The sequence below is a fragment of the Hippocampus bargibanti genome, linkage group LG09 (genome assembly GCF_051943395.1).
Source record: "Hippocampus bargibanti isolate YZ-2025 linkage group LG09, ASM5194339v1, whole genome shotgun sequence".
Classification (NCBI taxonomy): domain Eukaryota; kingdom Metazoa; phylum Chordata; class Actinopteri; order Syngnathiformes; family Syngnathidae; genus Hippocampus; species Hippocampus bargibanti.
The window spans coordinates 18,033,458-18,055,505 of record NC_142742.1 but is presented as its reverse complement, the minus strand read 5'-3'; the positions used below and the strand labels follow the sequence as shown (position 1 = coordinate 18,055,505).

The following is a 22,048-nucleotide window of genomic DNA, read 5'->3' as shown; positions in this document are numbered from 1 at the left end:
TAGCGTGCCTGCGAAAGTGTTCTCTGGATATTCCAGTTTCCTCCCACACTCAAAAAACAAATGTGGCAGGTTCATGGAACACTCAAAATCACATGTGTCCAACTCCGGTCCTCAAGGGCCACTGTACTACATGTTTTACAAGTCTCTCTGTAGCAACACATCTGATTCAAATGAACATTTTCAATGTCAGGCTTCTGCAGAGCAGCTGATGATTTTCTGATGATCTGATCATTTGCATGAAGTGTGTTGCAACTGGGAGACTTGGAAAACACGCAGGACAGCGGCCGTCCAGGACCTGAGTTTGACACCCCTGCTTTAAATTGTCAAAGTGTGTGAGTGTGAGCGAGTCTGCTCCAAGCAAATATACTTTACATTACATGACATTCGATGGGTCTTTTATTGGACTCACAGTGTAGAAATTTAAATTTCACAGCAGAAAAACCAACATGCAGGAGCTGCTGTAAAGGCATTCACGCTCACGGCGCCATCTTGTAATCAAACACAAACAAAAAGATATAGAATAATAAATAATGTGACACAACACAAAATACACAGAAAGTCATTAGTGGGAGTATGCATGTCCCGTGCAACGTAGCTCTACAGATTCCATGAAAGTAAGGCAGCAGTAGCTGTTATTGGCTTGATTTAAGACGCACGGTAGCTTCATCAAATGACCAGCTGTGCCTGGGGGACATTGTCCCATTGAGATGCAATCAATGCACACATCCTGTAAGCCTCGCAACTAGGAAGAGCACTGCCAGCCTGCACTCTGCAATCACAAACACGATTGCATGGGCACGCACACACACACACACACACACACTCACGCAAGAACACGCAAGCACACACACACAAACACACATGGACACACACTAACGGTGAGCAAGAAGCAAGGAGCAAAATATTGTGGATTTTTACTTAACATCAACAAATTTTGATCTCCATGGACTAGCGATACAGATGCATTGGATTCCTTGGATTTTGAAATGATCATCATGATGTACAGCAAGAGGCAAAAGGGACCCCATAGATTTGTAAGTACAATTGAAAAATGGTTGGTTACGATTGTTTAGTAGCTGAGAGAAACGTCATTTTACCGTTGATCATCCATACATTTTCACCACCCCTTATACACTACAATACAATACATCCTAATTTATGTAGCGCTCTGACAACAGCCGCAGCTGTTATGCTGATACTGAAGAGGGTCATGCTGATAGTTGTATTAAGTTCATCCTGTCTACTTGATATCTAATTTAAAACAGATTCTTATATTACAGACAGTGTAATGTAGGTGTTTCAATACACTGTTTGTAAGATAAGAATCTGTTTTAAATTAGGGTCATGCTGAATTCAGGTGAAGGGCAGACAAACCCTGAACAGTCCTCCAGTCAGCCACAGGGCAGATGTCGAACAACCACTCACACCCACATCTCACTGAGTGTACCAATCCGAAAAGAAAAGGAAAACTAAATTTTAACAAATGCTTTCACTGTATGTGTGTGATAGTCATCGATTCATACAAACTTTGGTCTTTATAGGGCAGGTGACTCCTTCCCTTGACAGACCAAAGGCAACCTAAAATGTAAAAAAAACTAGCATTGGACCAAAAACAAAAAAACAAATCAGAATCAGAATCAGAATTTGTTTCCGGTCGAACACGCTGCACCAGTATCATCAGCAAAAAAATTGCGAAGAGGCACTATACAATTCCATTTGGGCTACTGTTCAAAGAGTTAATGGCTTGGGGAAGAAGCTGTTTAAATGTCTGCTGGATTTGGTGCGCAAATCTGTATGAAGCTGCAAAAAACTAAACAAAAAAGCATTATATAAGCCTTATAGAGGCAACATATGTGGAGTGTATCTATATTAGTTATGTTCGTCTCCTATCAAAGTTATTTCCAAATACAAAATGAGACTTCATCATTAAATTAAATCAATAAATGTGTGCATCGCCTGATAACTCTGTTGTAGGATGCCTCACGTTCAACTACATAATGAATGAATTACTGTATGTTTCATTGCTTTGAAATCATAATAAAATGCAATAAGAAATATTTTTCAATGTAATTTTTATTTTGATGATTAGAAAAAACAATAATAAAATGGAACATGTGCAACGTGCGCGTACATCTTGCAGGCAGAAAACACGCTTTTGAGTTTTAATAGTCTAATGCCGTGGGTTGTCAGCATATATAATAATAATAATAATAATAATAATAATAATAATAATAATAATAATAATAATAATAATAATAATAATAATAATAATACATTACAATTGAAGTGCCTTTCAAAACTCTCAAGGACACTTTACAGTCACAGACAAGCCTAGGTACTATAATAAATAAAATACAATCACAAATAGAATGCAATAAATAACATAAAATCATAAATAGAAACAAGAGAGAGAGCTACACAGAAAATTCAATTTTAAATAGGTGGGTAAGATCTCGTCTGTTAGGGTCATTATTAATGAAGCAGGAATCAAAAGTAAGAACAATGGAAGAAGAAGAAGGGGAAAAAGCCAAGACAGAAAATGAGGGGGGCTTTTATAAAGACGGACAGCGTGTGACGTCATGACAGGAAGTCAGAGAAAATAAAACGATGTAAAGACGAACAGAATGTGACATGAGCACAGGATGTCCGAGAAAATAAAAAAATGTGTAAGGAAATACAAAAGATGTTTAAAATGTGTTTGTATCGCGAATTGCCCGAACATCGTCTTTTATCGAATAGCTGCTTGTAAACAGCACTTTAGAAAAAAAAAATGCTGAAAGTGATGGTTCCGAGTGTTACGAAGTGAGAATTGGACTAAGGCAGGGCTGTCAAAGTCAAATGGACTGCGGCCCAAATAAAACATTTTGCCATAAGCCGAGGGCCGGACTGATTGAAGGTTCATTGATTATTTTTTTAAAATGACACATATAGTCTAGTGCAGGGGTGGGCAAACTTTTTGACTCGCGGGCCGCATTTAGTTCTAAAATTTGACAGAGGGGCCGGGCCAGGAGCATTTGGAGGGAGTGTTTGGGCCGAAAATACTCTGAACAAGTTACGTCCATAATTTATAAAATCACTTCAAATGACTTCGACTAAGCGTATTTTACAAAGATTCCACAGCATATAGCTATAGTATACGTTTTAAGACTTGCGCTGAATATTCATGAAGTCTTGTTTTCGAGTTGATGACGATCCCCATGTGACGTCACGTTTGGACCGCCCCTGACCGAGAAAGCGACATACAATGCATTTTGGGTACTTTGTTTGGTCTGAAAACTTCGTATTGATCCGTGTTGATGGCGAAAGGAAAAGGAAAACACATAAATAACGCCATGGTGAATCGTTGTGTGTTGCACCAAGACAACTATTTGATATTCTCTGACACACATTCCCAGCTGACAAATCAGCCCATTTCCAACGGAGCTTGGGTGCCATCTTCTGCATTTTCTGGGTGCTACATTGCTGGCCTTGACGGCTCGAATTGATATGGGAGGACTCCTTGAATCAATTGCAAACATTTATGCTTTCCTCTTCAGAACTATTTGAATCATATTCATAACTGGATGAGTAACAAGAAAACATCTTCTCCAAATCTGAAGCCATTGTTTTGATTCTCGAGCAAGGCAAGACGTCTTGGCGTGACGTCACAAACAGGGGGGTGGGACCTTCTGAAACTGACCATTTCCGGATTCATTTTGAAGTCATTTTTATTGGTGTTTTTCATTTAACTAAAAATATTAGCCTGCCTGATTTGGGTATTTTAGATGCTATAAAACGTTTTTCTAATGTCAGTGGGAAACAAAAACAAAAAATGGTGTCGGTTGTCCTTTAAATGTAGTATGTACAAACCTCATAGCAGAGTAAGAACACTACAACCCAATTTGTTAACTGTCTTTCAAATGTGAAAAATATCCCTGATCAGTTAATAAATTTGTCTCAAGGAATATGGCGTTTACATACTATTTCGCAGATACTTGGAGGAGGAAATGGAAATAGATTAAAATAACATATGCACTGTGATTTATCAAGATTGCGTCTGTTTTTAATAAGTTTCCATCAAAGGGGCAAAGTTAAAGAAATCAACATTTATCGAAAAATTGAATCACTTTCAACATTCAAAACATATTATTACAAACCGAAATATTCAAGCTCAATAATACCTACTTGTGTTAAATTCCGCCAAATCATAGATGGTTTGTCCTGACCGCGCGCTCAACAAACTCCTCACTGACGCCCTCGCCTTCACGCGCAAACAGTACACGTGTACCGTCGCCGAGCACTGAAACATAGACTACCTGCAGTGAAATTTGCATACTCGGCACGGCAGCCAATCAGAAGCCTGCTTCTTTCTTCCAGACTTTCGCAAGCGTTATAAAGTCGTGCAATTGCATGTCATTTTCCAAAATAGATGCACAGAACCTCAGCCCAGAGGAAAGATTCAAAAGAAGCTAACAACATATGCGACGCTACAAAACGCAAATTTACATTAAACCGTGACTGTAAAGTGTACTTGAGACTTATGAAAGAGGCTTAGTGGCTCGTAGGAAGCAATGCAAACGTTGCATTGTGCACCGCAATGACAATCGACTACTGCAGCAAAATCTACAGCCATGCACATTTACCAAAAAATTAGCAAGGTAGCATTTGATTAAAAAAAAAAAACTTTATACTTTGTGACAATGTTTTTTAATGGGATTAGTTGTCTCATTGTGCTTCAAGTTGTGAAAAATGGGGCAAGCAACTTTTCGGTTATCTGCCTGTTGTTCGCTAACTTTTTGTCATGAGTTTTAGACACTGTTAGTACTATAATTTGGGCAAGTTCGGCGGGCCGGATTAAAAAGCCTAAAGGGCCGTATGTGGCCCGCGGGCCGTAGTTTGCCCATGTCTGGTCTAGTGCAATGGTCCCCAACCTTCTTTGTGCCACAGACCGGTTTAATGTCAGACAATATTTTCACGGACCGGCGGAAAAAGAAACTTTCCAAAGATATTTGTTTTTTACTCATTTTGCTAGTTTACGGTGGGCTAATTTTAGCAGTATGTATCACGTGACCTAGACAAGCTTTTTGACATGCGTCAAGAGTAAGTCATTGTCGGATGTAATCTGGTATTTTTTCATTTTTCATTCATGAAAATTATTTATTCTTTCTGCACGGCCCAGTACCAAATGACCCACGGACCGCTACCGGTCGGCGGCCCAGGGCTTGGGGACCTCTGGTCTAGTGAACCTTATTGAACCGACTGAAAACTTAACAAATATATTCCAATATGATGAGATAAATAAAGCAATATTTTCTTATGTCTCTGTCAGTAATCTTTAATTTTCAACAGACACAAGAAACAAATTTACTTCATATAAAAATCCCCATAACATGACCATTAAATGAAAGAAACTGGTATTATTCAAGGTACCAACAGTAGCCTATATTTTCTAATTTGGCAGAAGTGGGCAAAATTTACTTCAAAGAAAAACAAATTAATATCAATTTTCTGAGAGAGGAAGAGCGAGGAAGTGATACCAAAAGAAAAAGATGGCGATGGAGATGAAATTGAGAAGAAAGAGGAGTCAGATAACTGCCGCACTGACTCACAGCTCATCTACTCTAACATGAAAATCACAAAGTTGCCATCTTGCTTTTTATTTATCTAGCTTTCCAGTTGTATATCTATGTAGCTAGCTATCTGGCTATTTAGCTAGCTATCTATTTGCTATCTATTAGCTATCTAGCTGGCTCGCTGGCTATCTAGCTGACTATCTATTCGCTATCTATGTGTGTAAGCTCTCAGTCGTACAGGAATGGTCCATCGATGAAAAGGTTTCTTCAGCCGTCATCTGTACTTCTTTGAAGGTGTCTTCAGTTTGCTGACGAAGTTTCTTGCGGAACGTCCAACACCTTCAAAGAAGTACAGATGACGGCTGAAGAAACCTTTTCATCAATATTCGCTATCTACTTACCGATCTAATAACTATCTATTAGCTAGCTAGCTTTATATCTATTTGAGTTACTTCCCGGTTGAGTGAACGCTGGCGCATGTGGCTGCGGCTCCTCACCCACAGAAAAGCGTATCCTGTGACTGTAAGTGCCATGCATGCTGGGTCCGAGAGGACAGTAATTTCATATGTGCTGTATGTCATGCATATTAGCATATTTGACAATAAAGCTGACTTTGACTTAGACTTTAAAGTGACCTTGAGAGTTTTGAGAGGCACTTAGAAATGAAATGCATTATTATTATTATTATTATTATTATTATTATTATTATTATTATTATTATTATTATTATTATTATTATTATCATCCACTCAACTGAAATATTTTCCAAATATAATTCGATTGAAATACAATAAAATAAAGAGCAAAAATCTGTTCATAAAAACACTCTCTTCAAGAAGTAACATTCAGTGAAAACAAATATTAAACTTTAATTTTTAAACTAGAAGTGAGTAAAAGCTCAAAATATGTGATTGCACAGTAATGTTCACTTGTTTGAGGTTGAGGCTGGGTGGTGTCCCATCTTTTCCATAAATTCATCAATGTTCGGGGTGAGGCTCTGAGCTGAGGAAATCCTCAGAACTGAGAAGGTGTTTGGCAGTAAGTCGACTTCTGTGTGATGTTCTCTTCCAGTTCATTAAAGAAAACAGTTGTTCACACAGGTATGTGCTGCCTAACATAGACAACATCTGAGCAGCCTGGATGCGCAGCTGGGGCATTGTGTCGGGCAGGAAACGGGCAAACTCCGCAGCACCCACTGCCGCATATTCATTGCATTCATATTCATTAAATTGGAGGTCAATTAACTCCATTTGGAAGTTTGGTGGTGAGCTTTGAACGTAAACAGCAAATTGATTACCAAGCAGTTTAAACCTGCTTTTTTGTGTCAGCAAATCTGCGTCGGAATTCGATGGCGAGCATACCTATATCAGCAAACGGTGCGCTGGGGAACGCAGTGGTAGAGAGCCTCTCTTTCACGGTCTGGCATTTGGGAAAGTGGCTCAAACGTTCTTATATTCTTGTTTTTGTCCACGTGATATGCTTCATAATGTCGTACAGCCGCACTTTCTCAATACAGAAGACACACAGGTTTTCCAGTGACCTCCGTGAACATAGACTCGGACTCCCACCTTATTTGAAACCCCCGGTTATCAGCGTCCACCTTCTGTTTCGCCATTTTTGATGGGTATCTGACAGTTTATTTTACTGAGAACCAACACAATTCTGGCCCTGCTAATACAGCTTGTATTGAAATGAAGCGGCCTACTGTTCGGTGTGTCACCGTTGCATTGTGGGAAATGTAGTATACGGTATATGTCCTGAATGAACGTCCAAGTATGTACCCAACAGATGTGTTACAACACAAGCAACAAAGTGCTCTGTTGCCCAAAAACTATAGCATACAGTACAAGTGTATAAAAATAAAATGCTATCCAAAATATAACAGAGTTAGGATTGTTTTCAACAAAACGAGATGAGTAAGTGCAGTCTAGTAGTTTTCTTTCCAGTCCAAACTTTATAGACCCACGATTCACACTGAGCATGGACATTGTCACAATCGGACTGAGCAAGTCTCACTTGTTTTTCAAAGTCTCGTAGATTTGAGTTGTAGATTTGAGTCGTTCCGACTCAAAGTATCTCCTGAATGTTTCGTACTTTGTAACCCGCTTCATTTAATCAGATATATCCCCCTTTCTCTTCTGCTTAATTACTGTTTTTCGTTTGGATACCAGGATCTACACGATGTAAATGTACATTAATGAAATTAAGAATATTTGCAATCACTGCAATCAATAATCACTTACTTGTCACCGTTTTGGTTGTATGGAGGGGGAGTTCCAATCGGCTGGCACTACTGCGGGCTTCCTTACAGCATCCAGAACTTTTATTGTTATTAATCAATCGTTAATGTAATGTAATAGTCGAAATTATAATGCATATATATTTTATAAACCTGGTTCAAAAATTCCCATATGTCAAAGGCCTACAAGAGGTTAGTCAATAAGATGTCTTCCTCGATCAATCTCCCTTTCTCCCTCCCTCTCTGTGCTCTGCAACTTGAAGTAACTCCGCCATCTGGCGTTGAAATGGCGGTCATTACAAGTCCAAATTAAATGAATGTAGTAATTCACATCGAACCTCAGTTGTGGACCAACCTTTGGTGGGCATTATCCGGCCCACGGGCCGTAGTTTGTCCACCTCTGTCCTATGATATTTCGTATCAAAATCCACAGTCTTTTTTGGATCTAGAAAAATTCTAACAGTAATTCTTTATCAATTCTAGTGGCTATTGCATCCACAAATTTCATTGTTGCCATTGAGGTGGTCCGTTTTTCTGTGAAGCTATTTTGATTTTGACAGCATATGTTTCTCAATAAATTTATCAGGTCGCACAACTGACAACTGTTGGAGAAGTAATATTGGACTATGTTTAGTGAACAGGTGTCTCTCTCCAGATTTAGGAATAGCCTGATAGTCCAGTGGTTAGTGTATCAAACTCACATTGCAAAGGTCGTAAGTTCAGTCCCGGCATTCCTGTGTGGCTTTTGCATCCTCCGTTTGCCTGCCTGTGTATGTTTTCTCCAGGTACTCTGCTTTTCTCCCACGTTCCAAAAAACATGCATGACAAGCTAATTGAAAACTCAAAATGGTTTGCGAGGTGTGTCTGGGTGAATGCTAGTCAATGTGAGCTGGTTTCAATGTGGGATAGGCTCCGGCACCCCTTGTGAGGATGAAGCGGATCGAAAGGTAAATGAATGGACTTTAGCCGTGTTAATTTTTCAAGGGAAGTTACCTGCTTTGAATGACAAGTTGAATTTACAGCAGAGGTCTCAAACTCGCGGCCCACGGGCCAACTGCGGCCCCCGAAAGAATATTTTGCTGCCCGCCTTGATATGAAAGATTAATGTTAGTGCGGCCCACATGATTGATACGAATGAAACTTGTGTGTGAAGCTGAACAAGTAGGCAAGAGAAGCCATGTTTAGGACAGTTCATGTTCAATATTTTATTTATGTTAAGACAGCTAAAGGTTCAATAACTGTTCATACAGACATTTGAAACTTTATTAAAATAATTAGTTTTCCTGTGGTTTTCTCAGTCGTCTGTATGTGGCTTATGACCATTATAATTATTTTATTTATTTATTACTGGTTAATTTATTTTTTATTGATTTTTTCATTTATTCAATTCATTCATTTTTTTGTGTGTAAAAAATAAAGATTTTGAGAACATTGGAATGTTTTATCTATGCTTTTCTTGTGGAAATCATGATGCGGCCCAGCGTCACCCAGACTCTGCCTCCAACGCCCCCCGGGTAAATTGAGTTTGAGACCCCTGATTTACAGTATACGTGAAAGGTCACCCTATGTCTTCTGTCATGTTTTACTAATGCCATTTCAATATTAAATCAATATTTGTATTACAGTAAAGTCTCGTTATATCGATATTCAAGGGAGTCAGAAAAAATATCGATATAACCGGGACTATCGATATATCCGACCCTGTTTGCATGTAATTTTCTCCGTGCGTGCATAGAAATAGTATCGATATAACCGGGACTATCGATATATCCGATATCGATATAACGAGACTTTACTGTATTTTTAATGTTTTCACAGTGTTTAACACTTCTCTCTGATTGACAAACCAAATGAATTTTTTATGTGTCTATTTCAAACGTGTTCATTGGCTCATGCTTTGCAAGGTTACAAACAATATTGACAAAATACTTCTTGAGCTATTTCTGTCCTTTTCGCAAATATCCATCCATATTCCGTACCGCTTATTCCTCATTAGGGTCGCCGGGGAGGGGGGTGTTGGAGCCTATCTCAGCTGTCTTCGGGCACGACGCGGGGTACACCCTGAATTGGTTGCCTGCCAATCGCAGGGCACACAAAGACGTACAGCAGTCACTCTCACACTCACCCCGAGGGACAATTTACAGTGGTCAATCAGCCTGCCATGCATGTTTTTGGAGTGTGGGAGGAAACCGGAGGACCCGGAGAAAACCCACATGCAAACTCCACACAGGGAGGCCGGACCGTGATGCAAACCGGCAACCTCTGCACTGTGAAGCCGGTGTGCTAACCACTCGACTACCGCGCCACCTTTTAGTAAATATTGTATTTTTGTCTTTAATGAAGAATTCTGGGCCATCTACTTTTTACAACTATTTCTTATTCTGTGCGTCTTGCTTTTAAACTGGTGTCATAATGCATGATAATGATCTCCCTTGTTCTCATAATATTTATGGGTCTTATCCTTTATTTCAGTGTCTTTAAAGCTTAATTTTATAAACATTTTAAATACAATGTTTTTCATGGTCCTGCGTTCTCCTTCCCTTTTGTTATACATAGCTTACTTTGGACTTTATACTTCCTGGTCACGTTAGTTAATACAAAATGTTTATTATATGAGGAGAGTTTAGTCGACTGAAATGGTATCATGCACAGTATTTGAGTGTTCGTTTGAGTAGACCTCGTCGCAGTTATCTTTGATCTTCGTCTCGGTTAAAAAAAACAGCACAGACACATTGTGTTCTATATACTCACATACATTGCCATAAAAATTCCTGGGTGTTGGGGGGGTAAACCCTACTTCGCGTTTTTTACCTTATCGCGACTGGGTCTCAGTCCCCATTTAACTGTGATAAGTGAGGGGTGACTGTACATGTGTAAAGGCTGATGAATATCTCAATCCCTCGTCTCCTCAGCTTGAAGACATGTGGCCATAAAGTGGTGAAAACCTTACGATGGGTGACTGGAACCTACTGGGCACCATCCTGGAGGAGGTCCACATTCATTCAACCATCGTGGGCAAGATCTGGCTCACCATTCTATTCATTTTTCGCATGCTGATCCTGGGGGCAGCTGCTGAGGATGTATGGGTTGATGAGCAGTCTGAATTTGTCTGCAACACTGACCAACCAGGTTGCAAGGCAGCCTGCTATGATCATGCCTTCCCCATCTCGCTTATTCGCTTCTGGGTCTTGCAGGTTATCTTCGTCTCTGCACCCTCACTGGTCTACATGGCCCATGCCCTCTACTGCATCCGAGCACTGGAGAAGGAGCGCCAGAGGAAAAGGATACATCTGAAGGAGGAGATGGATGAAGCTGAATTGCCATTGGATGAACATAAACGAAAAGAAAGGGAGCTGAGGAAGCTGGATGAACAGAGAAAGGTAAAAAAGGCACCTCTTCGAGGATCCCTCTTGAGAACCTACATCATTCATATCCTTGCACGTTCTGTGGTGGAGGTATTCTTCATACTTGGACAATACATTCTATATGGTGTCCAACTTGACCCACTGTATAAATGTGAAAGGATGCCTTGCCCTAACAGTGTGGACTGCTATATCTCAAGGCCCACCGAGAAAACAATTTTCATGGTTTTCATGATAGCCATTGCTGGTGTCTCACTTTCCCTCAACATTCTGGAAATATCCCACCTTGGCATCAGGAAGATCAAAATGACCATCACTGCAGAAAGATACACAGAAGATGACAGTTTAATTTTGAAGTGCAGGAGGAAAGTATCCTCGTCACATCATTGTGTGATTACCAATCCATTGCCTTACAATGGACCTTTGACTCAGACCTTCAACATAATAGCAGAAGAAGATGTAAAGCCTCCACATTATCCTGGGCTCAAAACGAGCCACAGGTCTCAAAGGAATGACAGTTTGGATCATCTGGGACACATTCAGACCAACTTCATCTGCCCCCAACCCGTAATACAATCAACCCACAACTGTGTTATTTCACAAAATCATCAAGGTCCAGAGGGACCCACAGCAACAGTTGACAACCATTATTGTTTGGACACAGTGATGTTTCCAGCAGAGGGAAGCACATCAAGCCCTGGCAAAGGTACCCATCAGAGAAAATATAGTGATGCCAGCCATTTGGAGGCTTTTCTGCATAGCAGGGCAATGACTAACCTGGAGGATGACCGAGACTCAGTGGGAAGCGGGGTCCTTCTACCCAAACCTAGAAAAAACAGCTTCATGTTCAGTCCACCATCTGAAAGCTTGTCATCAGTCAGTCATTCCACAAGTTCCTCCTTACATTCCTCAGAGGAATCAGATAAACTGGGCTCACTTCAGGGTGACATGCTCATGATGCCGCCTGCCGGGGGGCGAAGAATGTCAATGGCAAGTAACAGAGACTACACATTCCACATGTTGAACTATTTGAATATGAATGCCAGTTTCAAGCAGTGTCTTGTAGATGAACGAAATCTATAAACGTAAATGGGATAACAACTCTGACTGAGATTAAAAGTTATAAATCAAGGATGTAGTATGAGAAACACAGTCCATCTAAACATATGGAAGGCTCCATTAATTGATTTAAATGGGTCTTTGACGGAAAAACAAAATCATTGTTTGGGACCGTGGCAGCAGACAGCTCGCCCTGGAGCTGTTGTTGTTCTTGGAGGATTCTGGTCATGCTGACAAGCAAAAAAGAACATTTAAGAGCATTAAATTTGTGATGTTTTAGGAATAAAATATATTGATTGGGCTTAGTTGTTAAAAATAAACGATTAAAAGGACAGTACAAATGTGGACAGTACAAAGGTGCACAGTTCAGTGCAAACTTCCTGTGTGGAGTTTGCATCGATCCCCCATCGATTCCCGCATTTCGAAAATACGTATGACAGGTTGTTTGAACACGTTATTGTATGTGTTATTTATTTGTTTTCCTTCTAATTTCGCCATCAACACGGAGTTTTCAGACCAAACAAAGTACCCAAAATGCTTTGTGTGTCGCTTTCTCGGTCAGGGATGTTCGAGTCACGTCAGGCATCGTCATCAACTCGAAAACAAGACTTCCTGAATATTCAGCGCAAGTCTTAAAACGTAAAATATTGCTATATGCTGTGGAATCTTCGTAAAATACGCTCATTAGAAGTTATTTGAAGTGATTTTGCAAATTATGGACACAACTTGACGGTTGTCCTTTAATTATAAAAAAAATCATTTTCAATGTGTGATATCTGATTAATACCTGTGATATCTGAATAATACATGTATAATACTATAACTGTGCTATTTTCTTTCATAGAGTGTGTTTCTGGATATTTCATCAATTATGAAGAAATAAAGAAAGTGGGTGAAGCTACAGGAATGGTGTACAACACCCCAGCACCATCAAAACTGATTATCAAGATTGATCTATCAACGACAATGCACAACTCAGGTCACATGGGACTGCAAGAGTCAGTCATGTTGACGCTGTGTCTGCACATTTGATAAAATGTGGTATTTGGGATGAGAAGCACCTTAAATGCTTCTACAGATTTGTCTACCCCTACCCCACATGTTTTTTTCTGTGCCAAACAAACAAACAAACAAACAGTGTGGATTTTAAAGCACAGTTTCAAAATGATGTTTGACTGCTTCTGTAGCATGGACTATTTTTTCTGAATAAGACTGACTCATAAGCCCTTTGTAATTGCGTCCAAGCTTTTTCATACAGTCGATCCATAAAAAATTAATAAGACAAAATGCTTCCTAATGGCTTCTCAAATGGCAAATGCATCAAAATACACACTTACTACACCATAAGTATCATGCTTTTTTGTTTTATTTCTAAAAAAAGACTGCCTAGACAAAACAGTTGGTTCATCTTCAAAACATGGTTGCATATCAAATAAATATGACAGGTTTCATATTTTCATCGACAAAGAAACAAAAAAAACTCTAACCTGAATGTGTCATTTGAACATTCAGAGGTACAAAATTAAATGAACAACATAGAATCTGCATATAACAGTCGTGTGGTATGTAGTAAAAAAACACGTAAAAATGTCCCACCAAAATCTACAAATGCAATAAAGTTTGAATTGTAAAAAGTTAGAAATAACTCCACAGACACTACATGTCTATCATACAGTTCTTACCCACAAAAAGAGGTATGCTGAATTATACAGGTAGATAAGTTTTAAGTCAGTTCAACTGAGGTTTTCAGAAATCCCCAAAGCCACTGTCCGAGAAATCATTGAATCTGCTGGAATGGACCCCGGTTGGTGTAACAGTTTCTATTCCACCCTGGTTTGTCACCACCAAGAGAAAGGCAAAAGAAAGAGCAAACATTTGAAGCGTTCACAATTTTTTGCGGAAGCTGCATTCAAGAGGTGTTCGCCGTTTCCAATTAAATCTGTTTTGTAGATGACATGAATATTGGTATGGCTCACCACAGTAAGAAAAACAAAGAGGGTGTGCGGAGGAGTGGGAATACTGCCCTTATGAAAGCAATCAAAATTAAGCCATTTTTTTCAAGGGAGATTTAAGAATAATTACAGAAACTTGGGTGCGCCCAGTCCACTTGAACATTGATCGAAACACAACGAGGACAGGAATGCATACAGAGGGGCATGCAAGTGTTTTATAGAAGGAATCACAACGTTTACAATTTTGCGGCAGCAGTTGCTCTTTAACAGACTTAATAATCAAAACAAAACACTCAAAGCAGACATTGAAATAAGTCATGGTTTCTCCAGGGTGCGGAAACGCAATAATGTGAAATTAAGTCTTTCAGAAGTGCCAATTTAAGATCCTCCATATTTTATTAAGCGCAATTTGAGTCAATTTTCTTGAGCTCAGTCAATGTTATGGCGACATTGGAGTAGCGTCCCCATTGTCGTTTATATGGAGAAGCAAAATTGTAAAAATGAAATGAATAAAGCTATTCTGGTGTTTTTAGCTTTTACCGTCTTGTGTAAATAAAACGTGAACAACATAGATACTAATAGAAATGTCTTTATCCAATATCTACCACGTATTCTACCGTCTGTGTCAGTGGCGGACAGTTTCAAGGCGGAAAATGCATTTTCAAGGTAAGCATAAGTGCTTCATTTGGATTGAATGATTAGATTATTTATTGGCTGTTGAACAATCATGTTCTTCATATCAACACAAAGGAATATGTATGGTAATACAGCCTGTAGTTAGAGGTTCCCTTTTTCCAGTGGCCTCAGCTCAAGCATTTCATGAGTATCATGAAGCAACTGACATGAAATCCCATATTTAACCTGAGCTGCACTGAGCTGCCAAATTCACCAATTTTTAGCTAATTTAGTGTAACAAAAAAAATAAAAACAACAAAAACATTTACTTAATAATGTGGCGGCGGGACTTTCACAAAACAAAATAAAACTCAATACAGTAAAATTGTAAACATCCTCACTCGTCTTCATAATAATATTAAAATTTACACATAACTAGGAAATAAAGATCAAACTACAACCCCCCATGCCTCCATTATGTAATTTTAATGATAACAGTGGTGTCCAAATATCCAGCCTCCATTTTTGTTTCACCTGATTCAAATGATCGGAATTTGTCATCAGACTCCTAGCTGATGAGTTGCAGCTGGGAGACATCAAACACTTGTTGAATAATCGGCCTTCTAGGACGGGGTAGAGCACCCATGACCTACACCAGACTTTATCACCAAATAAATAAAGTTCACATTTAAGAAGTCAATGACACAGTATGATATGAAGTCAATCCAAACAACTCACATGTCCAAAATTGAGCTTCACATGGTCTTAATGGGGACTCTGGAGCAGTTCATTCTAAATGCAGTGTGAAGGGGAACACTTTCATTGAGTCAGTATCTACAACTGCCGCGATTACGCCCTGAAACCATTGAACCATTCATTCCAGACTAAACACACTTGGATGCATTGCCGCCTGAGCGACACAGCGGACTGTGGAGACACTCAGCCATGCCACGTGTCCCCATTGACTTTTCAAGCAGATGAATGTGGCATGACCCTAATTTAATCACGCGCCACTGTATTTGTTATTACTGTAGCTTTGAACTGCACAACATACACTATTTGGGATGAAGATTACTACATTGGCATCAATACTTTTGTTCGGTGTCTTCAAAAAGGTTTTTTGAGGTGCGGTATGGATAACATAAGCCTCTGTCATACACGTTGTGTTGCAAACTCGTTCATTATGGCTCTTTTCACACTATGAAAAAAAAACAATGGCAAATATAGCTGCCAGAAGTTGTGTTGTAGACATGTATAGTCACATTGGATATTTCCATCACTTATTACATTTATTTGACTCTATTTCTGCTCTTATCAAACACGTTTGATGAAACCCCCCCACTCTATAAAGTATCTCAACATTTTAGAGGCCTGAAGTGGGAAGACGAATTAATCATTTTGGATACTAAATGTTTTGTGAATATTAAAAAACGAACATACAGCAATACACCTCAGTACCGTTTGTTGCTTACATGTTTCATTTCCGGCTCAATGAACAAATAATAACTAATTACATCTTGAATTGTTGATATGATCCGGCGAGTGGAAATTTCAGATTTTGTGGATTGCAAGCAATTGTGACTGTGCATATATTTCATATTAAGCAAAGTGCGTCAACACAAAATGGAGTATATTTTGGTAAATATTTGATTATGTCCTTTTATATGAAAACACTGAAGTAATGAGACTTGGCTTGACATGTGCAGTGGATTTCCCCTGAATCCAAACACGAGAATATTTGCCAGTGAAATTATTCTACCCTTGGAGGTACACACCCTTCTACTGGAGTTGACATCTCATATGCCTTTTGCTTTTTGGCTTGCAGAACAAATTTTATGCAAAGTTGTATCAAGATTGCTTTTGATTTTCTTTGCCCTTTAGGTGAGTCAAGCATCGGTTGCTACCTCAACAATCATGCAGGGCACAAGAATTTTACTGAAGGTTTCTCCTGCCATGCATTCCACTACTGTTTTTGAAAGTGACACTCAAGGAACCAAATCTTCTTTTCAACTAGATACGACGAGTCCCCAAATCAATATTCTGTTCATGGAATAAGAAATGAGCCAGAATAATGGAATCATTTTCATCAAACTCCTAACACTGCCATTTTGTCCTGCACTGCCCTCTGCTGTCAGCAACTCTACAGTTAGAGCTGTTTGACACAAATACCTGCACTTCAATTTCAGTTGAATGTATGTATTTGTAATCCATCAACAAGTCTCCTGATACCAGGCGAGTAAAATGCCGAATATGGACATTTTCATTGTGTTGAGTTCTTTTGAAGAGAATTTACACTCTCCTACACGTCACTGTCACAAAGTGTCATTTCTTCAGCTTTGTCTTGATGAGAATACATCGTCAAAACACTAATATAAATGGGAGGAGTGCAGTGTTTGTGAGACACTTTCAATAAATGAAACCACCAGGGAACTTTTGCATAATTTGTGAGATGCATCGTAGAAATAATGAGATGGGCAACATCTTTCATATGTGGGAAGCCCAAATCTTAGGATGAAGTGCCATTGTTCTGCATTTGTTCAGTATCAGTGCCAAATTCATCTTTTAGAAGTGCTTTGCAGTGCTCAAACTTGGTGTGCCCATGTTATGTCTTCGCATACATATGAGAAAAAAATAAAGAAATAGACACATCCATCGAATGGTACACAACAAATGGAGCTAGATATATCTGAGTATGTATATCTATGAGCTGCACCATTTCATCTAATGTAAACACATCAAATGTATAAATAACACTGACAGTCTCGTGTCATTCAACAAAATACAGCAAGATTGAGATATATTCTGCCCAAAGAAAAGATATAAAAAGTTTCACCGTTTGATGAGTTATGAGGAGTTTAAGTAAGACTATTAGGGGGTCTCATTTAACACAGAGGGAACATTCCAACGTTGATTGCATGAAAAACGGAGATAGAAATTGGTTGATGAACTAGGTGCACCTAAAGACGGCATCTGCTCAGTGTGCAACATTTGCTCGGTTCATTTTAAATGTTCTGCGAAGTGAATATGCAAATAGATAACTGTGGCAGACACAATGGGATTTATCTAATTTATGACAAATTGTGGTTGCCTGTGTGTCTTCAAATGACGCATCTGCACATCAGTTGCAAACCAGTGTGCAATACAGTGCCAGAATATCAAAAATAAAATGGGAAATGGCAGCGAGAACTTTTCCATTCGGGTAAACATATTTGAAATTCCAGAAGCAAGAATTATTGGAGCACATTATCAATTCAGCAATTGCATTTTACAGTGAATAAAAATATGCCCTAATTGGAGCCACTCACAAGAAGGAATGGCACCATATTACAAAACTTGTTTCAACTCTGCATTCTCTCGCAAGGTAAGACAAATTAGCCCTATGATAAAAACAAACCAAAAAACACACATGCATGCTTTATTCTGCCTCACATATGTTAAAAAAGTGAAAATGAAAAGGATATGTGGAGTATTATATACAAATGGACACAGTGCGATACAAGTCAAACTCCACCGCTCTTTTGGCAAGGCTGATATATGACTGTATTTCTGGACCAAGAAAAAAAAGAATGGCCTCTTCGTAACAGGCTTGTGAGCACGGCCAGGTAGGCTTAGTTTGGTGTAATACACAACGCAAAATGCAAAATTATTTACCTTTGTGGAAGAAATGATGAGGATCCTATCAGATTTCACACTGTGACAGTAACCTGCAATGGCAAAATTAAAATTAAAATGCTTCATATCCTCCTGGGTTTGCATTTATTTAGGTTCAACTGTTGGGTTGACCACTACTTAAAGTATGCAAATTCAGTCAAGCATGCTGAGCCCAACAACGATCCTGATGGTCATAATAAAATGACAAAGAGTTTCCATAGGCTCAGCAGTGTGTTTTATGCAGTCAAGTTGCCAGATTTGTTGTCAAAAGGTGAAATATGGATTCTAAAAATGTTAAGAAGGACTTGAGTGAACATTCCGAGAAATTCCTGAGTTTAACCTCCAACAATGCAATTGAGGGTGTGTGGGGAGGGAATCTAACAGGAAGAAACAGGAAAGATGAAATAAGCTTGACAGAAAAAGCTGTAGGTATTTTTTTTAACCAATCTGAAAAATACCTGTGCAATAGTATTGCTGGGCGGACAATTTTAACGTCCATTCCAAAACCTCTTTTAATGAAATATGGACAAGTATGAATGTGTAACAAAGACAACACGACTGAACTTTTAAGTGCAATCATGTCTCCTCTTATGTTGTGCATTTCTTAATCATGTCCTGACAGAAATCCACCGTTACAGTGGGACTAAGTATTTCCTCTGTTGTTTCAAACAGCAGTGGGCCTTTTGGGATCCTCTGACTTGTGACCTCCACCCAAAGCTGCCCATCCTTCAGCTCCCCCGCCTTAGGGCCAGCATCTGGCACACTTGCAACTTGCTTTCCTTGAGTTGACCTTGGGTGGTTTGAGGCCTCAATGGCAGGTGAAGATGGTTGGTTGGAAATCAGGTCAATGCTGGTGGAGATGGGAGGTGAATGACTGTCCTGAACGTCTCTGCAGACTTGCTGGGAGAGGAAGGAGAGGTTCTGCCACAGTTCGGACATACACAGCTTCAGTTGATTGCGCTCACAAAGCAGTTTTTCTTTCTCGCAAACCTGCGGGAGAAGAATATGGCCAATAAGTTGGACACTGTCGTGCAAAGTTTGAAAGGTGCTGCTTATTCAATGACAGAAAATTAACATTTCACGAGGATGATGTGGGTTATTCAGTTTGGGGAAACATAGTGTGTGTGACCCACTGTGGGAATCAAGGTGAATTTTGGAGGAACTTGTTATATTCCACTGGTGATGTCCGTGGGTCTTTTATTTTGGGATCTACAGTAAATTGTATGTGGACCAAAACAGGCCCAATTGAAATTAAACCGCACAAAAAGATTAACCACCAGAGGGTGGTGGAACTGCAAAAATGAAAGACAATCTGGAGTACAGTATTCTGAATCGCTGTTTGTCAATCCATCCATGAATCCAGTGTTTTTCAATGTTTTTCATTGAAAAGTTTCTGTGGCACACCAATACTTTAAAATTTAGGAAAAAAGCTTATTTTAACAATACTATACTACTATAAGTGTTTTTTAACATTGAAAAATAATGCAATAATATAACACATTAAATAGGAATCAAATCAACACCAATCTAATATTATGTGCATTCATTTTTATGGCAAGGAAAATATAGTCAATTAGAAATTAAACTTGCTCAGGGTCTGATGTTTTTCTGTGTGGCAGACGTTTTATTTTTCGACGAGTCCTTTGCACTCTCCCATCATTTTGTCCCAATAACTTTGAACCATCTTGAGTCCTTGTATAATTCAAATATCATTCAAACGAGTTTTTACTGACTAAATGTTGCTTGAGGTTGTCCAACGTCCATTGACAGGGATGACTCTGGGAAATGTGCCCCATTGTGTCTCAAAAGGGGGCCAAATTCTAAACTTGATGGGCCCAAATTAACTAGATTGCCAAGTATACTGATTGAAATAAACCAAAATACATTGGAGCATGATATTTCTAAATTGCGAAAACAACATTATTTGACTAAAATCTATTTTTCTAGATATAAACAATTTTAATTCAAGTCAAATAATTTGTTCATATATAAAATAAACAACATTTTTCTATTTTCTTTAGTTACTACACAATCAATCCTGATCTATTTTTGTTATTCTATGATATTCCAGAGAAGACAAAGAGAACAGACTTAGAACAATATTTCTTTGCTGTGAAGATTTCCATGTGCTGCAACAGTTCTGAAATAATTTCCATTATCCACTAAATTTGAATTACAGTAAAGTCTCGTTATATCGATATCGGATATATCGATAGTCCCGGTTATATCGATACTATTTCTATGCACGCACTGAGAAAATTACATGCAAACAGGGTCGGATATATCGATAGTCCCGGTTATATCGATATTTTTTTCGGACTCCCTTGAATATCGATATAATGAGACATTACTGTATTAAGATTTAGAGTTTTACTCCTGTTCTCTCGCTCCATATTGCAACCATGGGTAAACAAATATTCGATTATCTCTTTCGGCAGTTTCCGGCGGATCACGACAAAGTTAAAACCTCTGAACAGTTTTCAATTGCTGTTTAACTAAATTTGTTTCTTTAGCTACTTTAACAGAAGTATGTCATATGCGGCGCAGATGATGTAGCAATATGCGGCAATCGTGATAGCCTGACATGCGTGTTTTTTTGGAATGTGGGAGGGAAACATACGAACTCAAAACAATGGCTTCAGATTCGGAGAAGATGCTTTCTTGTTACTTATCCAGTTCTGAATATGATTCAAATAGTTCTGAAGAGGAAACCATAAACGTTTGCAATCGATTAAAGAAGTCCTTTTGTATCAATTCGAGCCATCAGGACGCCAATGTAGCGTCCAAGAAAATGCATAAGATCGCGCCCAAGCTCCGTTGGAAATGGGTTCATTTGTCTGCTGGGAATTTCTGTCAACTCGAATGAAATAGTAGTCTTGGTGCAACACACAACAATTCACCATCGCATTATTTATGTGTTTTCCTTCAAATTTCACCATCAACATGGATCAACACGAAATTTTCAGACCAAACAATGTACCCAAAATGCATTGTGTGTCGCTTTCTTGGTCAGGGGCGTTCCTTCAGTGACATAGGGTGAGGATTCGTTACCAACTCAAAAACAAGACTTCCGTAATATTCAGCGCGACTCTTAAAACGTAAAATATAGCTATATGCGGTGGAATCTTTGTAAAATACAATCAGTAGAAGTCATCTGAAGCCATTTTACAAATTATGGACACAACTTGTCCGATATGTCGGTTGTCCTTTAAAACGTAAAATATAGCTATACGCCATGGAATCTTTGTAAAATACGCCTCAGTAGAAGTCATTTGAAGTGATTATGGACACAACTTGCCCGGAGGTGTCGGTTGTCCTTTAAATTGGAATAATGAAAAAAAGTATCACAACAGTTGTGATTGCAAGCTGCAATTGCGGACTGCTGATTGCTAATAACCTTTGCTGATGCTGATCACGTGCTACCATAGGTTAAAGTTGACCTACTTTTTAGATTTTATTTAATATACAGTAAAGTCTCGTTATATCGTTATCGGATATATCGATAGTCCCGGTTATATCGATACTATTTCTATGCACGCACGGAGAAAATTACATGTAAACAGGGTCGGATATATCGATAGTCCCGGTTATATCGATATTTTTTCGGACTCCCTTGAA

At 38.9% G+C, this 22,048-nt stretch overlaps 2 protein-coding genes across 4 annotated transcripts in view; one reads left to right on the top strand and one right to left on the bottom strand.

Moving 5' to 3' along the window:
• Window positions 1–596: 596 nt before the first annotated feature.
• LOC148893877 (gap junction alpha-10 protein-like) lies at window positions 597–13,439 on the top strand. Of its 3 annotated transcripts, XM_089004010.1 has the most exons (4): window positions 597–1,034; window positions 10,704–10,871; window positions 10,986–12,143; window positions 13,057–13,439. In XM_089004010.1, the coding sequence occupies exons 2-4, from the start codon at window positions 10,743–10,745 to the stop codon at window positions 13,093–13,095; spliced, it is 1,326 nt and encodes a 441-aa protein (XP_088860136.1). In that variant the 5' UTR covers window positions 597–1,034; window positions 10,704–10,742; the 3' UTR covers window positions 13,096–13,439. The 3 variants fall into 3 exon arrangements, with proteins under 3 accessions (XP_088860136.1, XP_088860134.1, XP_088860135.1); XM_089004008.1 differs by having other exon boundaries at window positions 10,704–12,143; XM_089004009.1 differs by lacking the exon at window positions 597–1,034 and having other exon boundaries at window positions 10,621–12,143.
• A 118-nt stretch (window positions 13,440–13,557) lies between these two features.
• LOC148893876 (transcription regulator protein BACH2-like) overlaps window positions 13,558–22,048 on the bottom strand; it is a 40,682-nt gene continuing 32,191 nt past the window's right edge. The window contains exon 5 of the mRNA XM_089004007.1: window positions 13,558–19,420. Within this exon, the coding sequence (XP_088860133.1) occupies window positions 19,019–19,420 (402 nt within the window). The 3' untranslated portion in view covers window positions 13,558–19,018. The remainder of the gene's footprint in view (window positions 19,421–22,048) is intronic.